We start from the raw sequence: 6,000 nt of genomic DNA on the forward strand, positions 1-6,000 counted from the left end.
AGATATTTTTAAACTATATATAAAATATCCCAAATCAGTACATTTACACTTTTAATAGTTTTTACTCACTTTGCCTGAACTGTTTGGTTCTGATTTGGGTCAGCTGATGAAATTCAAATCAAAGGCTGGCTTTTCTCAGGTAAGCTGCTGTTCTTCAGCAGGGCTTAAGTGGGTAAGCTTACCTGTGGGTATGTTGTCCCTGAAAAGTGAGCAACTAAGTCAGTATAGCACTTATATTATTGCTCCTTTTGCCCTGTAAGGGTCTTGAATTATCAGCCATGACTTCGATATGGCAGTTTTCCCCATGGAATGTCATGTTTTATTACACTTCCTTTTTATTTCCCCCCAGGTGATTCACCGCTGGGTGCCTTGCAGCAGAGATCCAAGTAGTCGGTCCCATATAGATAAAACCATCCTGCTGGTTCAAATTGAAGATAAATATGTTGCTGTTGTTGAAACTGGAGTCCTTGAACTTGGGGCTGAAGTGTAAATCTCTTTGAAACTGAAACTTTCCCTTCTCCAACAGTTCAGAAGAGAGAAGGGTCCAGAAGAAGCAGCTCCCAGGACATGAAACTTCGGTCCAGTTGTAGGGAAGGACTTGAAACACAGATTTGTTTAAGTTCCTTTCCCCAAATAAACAAGTGTAAGAAATTTTTTAAGTTGTTAGCTGCTGAAGAAACATTTGCATGAAGGATAGATTTGTTGAGACATATCTTTTTGTTTATAAATTTTGTTTATGCATTGCGTAATGCTTTAAATCAACAAACTTTTCAGTTCTAAGATCAGAGCACCTCATATTTTTCTAATTGTTTTGCCAAAAATTGCCATGTCTTGTCACAAGAGCGTGTGGAGTTCATCCACCTTATTTTAAAGAAATTGACTACAAACCTTCAGTTTGGTGAAACAGTGTAAGGGTTTCAGGTGTGGCAAGAAGAGACTGAACAGATGTATAGATTCTTATTCCTTATGAGCTAAACATTAATGAGAACTGCACTAATTTTTTTACAGCAATGCACTAAAAACAACCCTGAGATTGCTGAGAACATTTATTTATATATATAAATATAAGTATATAAAATACCATTATTTAAATTGCCTTTGGGATTAATCCCCTCCCTCTCCATATACATGTTGATGGTAAGGGCTGTGCCATGGGTTTGGTTCTATGTTCTGTATTTCGTACAAGTGCATTTGCTGCATCCTTTTCACAATAAATGGTAAAATAACATATATAGAAAAGCACCTGAGTATCCCTGTACTACATCAGACTATTGTGGTGGCAGTGGTACCTCAAATCTGTACAACACATCTAGCTTTAAAGTGAATCCTAAAATACTACCTTTCATTTGTTCCCTCCTCACTGGCCCTGGCTACTTTGCTTCTTTACACCCAGAGCTAACTATGTTGTTTTGTTGGCTCTTCTCTGGCAGAGACAGTTGTTTCAGTTTTGTAGGGGGAGGTACAGGTCTGTGATTACTTCATGGAGGATTGAAGGTTTTTTATTCTATCCAATTTAGAAAGGAAAAACAGCAACAACAAAATCCCCAAGAACAACAACAAAAAAATTACTTCAACTTTTAAAGAGCTTTCATAGAAGGCACAGCCCTAAACTTGTATCACTTTTACCACCTTGCCTTTTCTTTCCCTTTAGTCTTCATTCTTTTCTACGACTTGAATTTTATTTTCTGTGATGATATATTCTGTGTAAGTGTAATTTGAGTATTTATAACTGTGAAGCTGAATTACTCATGTGTTACATATCCTAGGTTTCATTCTATTTTTTTAAAAGTGTGTATTCAGGGAAACAAGTAACTCAGAACTATCATGGGAGTGTGAGAGGGAAACTGGTTTGTTCTTGACTTGCAGTTCCTATGACTCACTTTTCTTAATCCGTAAGAAAAAAATCTACCTGTTGTGATTGTTTCCTATTTCTGACCTGTAATTACTTAGGACTGTGGGGAAACTGCACACAGTCCTAGCTTTTGGGAGCAGCCATCTTCTTCCCAGTCACCTCCACTTTATATGTAACATAACCAGAAGAGACTTCTGATTCAGCACAGAGATTATTGCAATTTCTCTGACATCAGAGGAACATTGTCTATTATGTACCTAATGTAAGAGTGAAATTATATGGGCTGAAAAAAACAAAGAAAGAAACAGCTACCTAAGAAACGTATGTATTATGACTCAAGTCACTGTATGCCATCTAGCCATGAAAGGGTAAGGCCGTGTGCCTGGTAGCTAGTCAATTCTGGATACTGTTCCTAATGAATTCTACTGGGACTTTGCTTACATCATATACTATGCAAACATGTACTCAAAGTACTGTGCATCTTACAGTTGCATATTACTATTTGGTTTATGCATATGCAGTCCAATTCAGTCTTGGTGTAAATGCACAGTTCTAGGTCTGCTACTTCTGAAATAATTCTGCTGTTCCACATAATTTATTATATCTGCACATTATAGTGTAGCTAAATTCATCTCCTGCATATCTGAAAACTTAGTACAGTAGATAAACCATCTTTAGCAGTTTGGTAATGTTGCTATCAGAAATTAAGAAAAAGTGTACACTTTGAATTCAAGGTTTTAGTTGAGGTTTTATTCTGTCTTTCCCTTCAGGTAATTACAGGGTTTTCTGTACCACTAGGAATACTGCTTCATTTTAGAAAGAGGAGTTTGAGAATAGGCCCCATTTATGTTAGTTGCACAAGGCTGGGTTTCTTTCTTGTACTGAAGCCTTGAGGTAAGCAAATGACTGAAAGTCAAAATGCAGTGGTGGTTTTTGCTTGTTTATGGGTTTTGGAGGGGTTATGGGAGCTTTTTATTTGTTTGGATTTTTTATTTATAAAAAAATCAAACTTGACTGAAGCAACTTTTTGTATGTTAACTGTGGCTTTGAACAATCTTTCAGTCTTTTCAGGACAAGATAATGACAATGTCCATTGCTGGTAATAGATAGGAATTAATGGCTCATTAACATAAAAATCTGTAGAGAATGTTTAACTGCCTGGAATTAGATCAGCAAACAGCTGATTGGGGGAAAAATGTGGGGTTTCTTTAAGGGGCAAAGAGAATTAATGGATCTTTCTACTTACTTTTTTTTCCAATTTTAAGGTTTTTGGTGTGTTGCCTTCAGGAGGTGGATTCCAGTGTGGCCAGTTAACAGCTTAATACCTTCTTTCAGATACTTGGAGAGTGCCTGCTATGAAGTCTTTGCATAGTGCTCATACTAATTCCAGGTCTGCTCAACAGAAGCCACCTCTTTGAAATTTCACTTTTCTGTAAGGCTTTGGAAATTTTATTAAAGTTTTCCTTCTTTCTGAACTCTTAAAGTTCAACAATCACCATTACATGTTGGTTTGTGCAAAGCTTGTGTCATTGGTTTCTATGTGCAAGTGACAAACCATGTTTGTTTACTTTTAACTCCCCACAGGATAGATCTGTCAGTAAAAACCTTTTCTAGATAGGGATGATTTCATCTTCTGTTTTCTTTTCTTTGGCCTTTGTCTTAATGAATGATATTTTTCTCCTGTTGTGAGTATGGAAAAGATGGGTATTTTCAGATCAGTCCTGTTAGTCAGATTAAGCTCAGAATAGAACAGATTTTTGGGGTTTTTTTTTTATCTTTCTAAGCTTTCATGAAAACCCATTCTGGATGAGTGCTTTATCTCTGTCCACTTGCATTGTGTGATATTCTTTTGCCATAAGAACATTCCAGTTAAGACCCATTGTTTTAGCTTCCAGGTAGTTTCCATCTCTGAATTCTTTAACGGTGGTATCTGTGCGTTGCATACCTGCTCCCTAAAATAAAAATTACAGAAAAATGCTGGAAACCCCCCACTAATCAGATTATGTTCTTTGATAAAAATGGCTACTACTTAATTTTTTTAAATCCTTTCCCTGTTTCATCTCCCTGTGAAATATTTTAAAATGTTCTGATTAAAACAAAACCCTAAAATGTCTGTGACACCACTGATGACACCTAGATTTCTGTGCTACTTGCACCGTTACACTTGTGATGAATTCAGGGATGTGCTCTCATGATTCATCATTTGCAAATTGATTTTGGAGCTGGGGGGAGAGTAAGGGAGGAGTAAGTAGGTTGAATGTTCCTGTAGCCACTTTGGGACATTTGGCATGTTTGAGTGGTAATCTTAATTTTCAGGTCAGCTGTGTAGTCATCACCAGAGATTCCTTACCCCCCATATTCACAATTGTCTTTGGAATCGAAGAACTCTTTGAGAAGCCTAGGTGATGGGTGAGGTGAAAGATGAAGACTTGGGGCACAGGTCCCTGCCCTTGGCTATTTGGCAAGTGGCCATAAAGCTTTGTCTGGACTTGGGTGAGCAGGGACAAGAGATGCCTTACAGCCGGATTCAACATCGAATTGTTTCTCTGATAATGCACACACCAACACAGATCTAGGAGTGTAAGATACAAAGACACTGCTTTAAGGATCTTCAATTGCAGAACTCTCCATTCACAGAACGGAGCAGGATCTATTGCATTTCTTACCATTAACAATGTTACTCAAATGTTATTCAGCTCATTGGATTTGGGGTTATACCACCACAGGTTTTATGTACTTAATTTTATTAAGGATATTTATACCTATTATATAGGCATCTATTCTTTTTGTGTCTGGCTTGCTATTTGATAATCTCTTGCAGTACATTCAGTGGCACTGGACTTGTTCAGAAATTCTACTGGTAAAATTACTGGTGCCTTAGTAAAAAAATGGGTACATAACACCTTGGTGGAAAGTAAAGCATGTGGCTTGTTTCACCCCAGCATGATACGCATATTTCAAAACAGGTGATTAAGATGGCTGCCCCAAAAGATTTTTGGGAGTATAAATACGTCACTCAGTCACAAACATCTGAATATGAGCAATTTTTATGACTTCTGCTATGTACAGTTTGAATAGATAATCCCAGTACACCTAGGCCACAGCTCTTTAAGAAACGGCAATCAGGTAGCTGGGCTTCTGAGTGTGTTACACAGATGTCCCCAGGAGCCTGATGTTGAGCTGCTGGTTAGGGAGAGGGGAGTACAGTGTGAGGATGGGTTTGGTTTTTAATGGACAATGGAAATATGTATCGCCTCTGCCAGCAAACAGATACCTTGCCAGGGATAGGGATATACATACCTGCGTGTCTGTGAGCGTGTATGTGTCTGCGTGTGTTACTGGAAATGGCCTGTAAATAGTGTAGCTGTTTAAAATGGAAAAGGCAGAGAGTTTTTTGCAACATGTTGCAGCAAAAGGACAGTATTGACAGTGGAGAAACACTGAGAAATAAAAAAAAACTTTTTTCACTTGTTGTCATTTATTGCACTACTCTGTTCTCTCGAGTCATTTGCACTATTTTAAAATCAAATTGAATGAAGGATTCTCTTTAAAATTACTTCTCTTACCTTTCTATAGAAAGGAGAACCTCAGCTATTCCTATGTTACTGCCAGCATCATACCTGTTTTCATGCATCTCATCTACACTTAAATGTTTTCCCCTTGTCTTTGTTGAAGTATTTTCAGTATTTATCATAATTTCCCTTCTCTTGAATTTTTTTTCAAAGCCCAGAAATTATTGTGCTGTCTTTATGCTCACTCATTTTCCATTCTTCATGGTTCTGGGGGAACTGTTTTAACTAGTGTGGGTTAATCAGTGATTTCTAACTTTCTGCTGTCCTGGATCTGATAGCCAACTGCACCAGTGCCAAACCCTGAGCAGCCCAACACTTCCTTGAACCACTTGTGGATAGTGATACTTACCTAAGAATACTCAGCTGCTCTCTGTACATGGTCTCAAACTTCTTCATACTAGTACAGAGTTACAACATCTTGTCCCCCTGCATGAGGACTGAATTTTTCAAAGGTCAGGGTGATGGTGAGTTACAAGGCTGGGTGCTGCAAGAGTGGATCTTTCCTGGTTTTGAAATCAGAACAGTGTCTGTCTCCTGGGATTTGCTTCTTGCCTGCACTAGACAAGATGACTTAAC

The 6,000-nt window shown here is 37.9% G+C and overlaps 1 protein-coding gene across 2 annotated transcripts in view; it reads left to right on the plus strand.

The window, feature by feature from the left end:
* PCNX1 (pecanex 1) overlaps positions 1-5,319 on the plus strand; it is a 96,533-nt gene extending 91,214 nt beyond the window's left edge. For both annotated transcript variants that reach the window (XM_034062653.1, XM_034062654.1), the window contains one exon: positions 350-5,319. In XM_034062653.1, the coding sequence (XP_033918544.1) occupies positions 350-490 (141 nt within the window). In that variant the 3' untranslated portion in view covers positions 491-5,319. The remainder of the gene's footprint in view (positions 1-349) is intronic.
* Positions 5,320-6,000: the final 681 nt, after the last annotated feature.

Source organism: Melopsittacus undulatus, chromosome 4 (genome assembly GCF_012275295.1).
Source record: "Melopsittacus undulatus isolate bMelUnd1 chromosome 4, bMelUnd1.mat.Z, whole genome shotgun sequence".
NCBI classification, from domain to species: domain Eukaryota; kingdom Metazoa; phylum Chordata; class Aves; order Psittaciformes; family Psittaculidae; genus Melopsittacus; species Melopsittacus undulatus.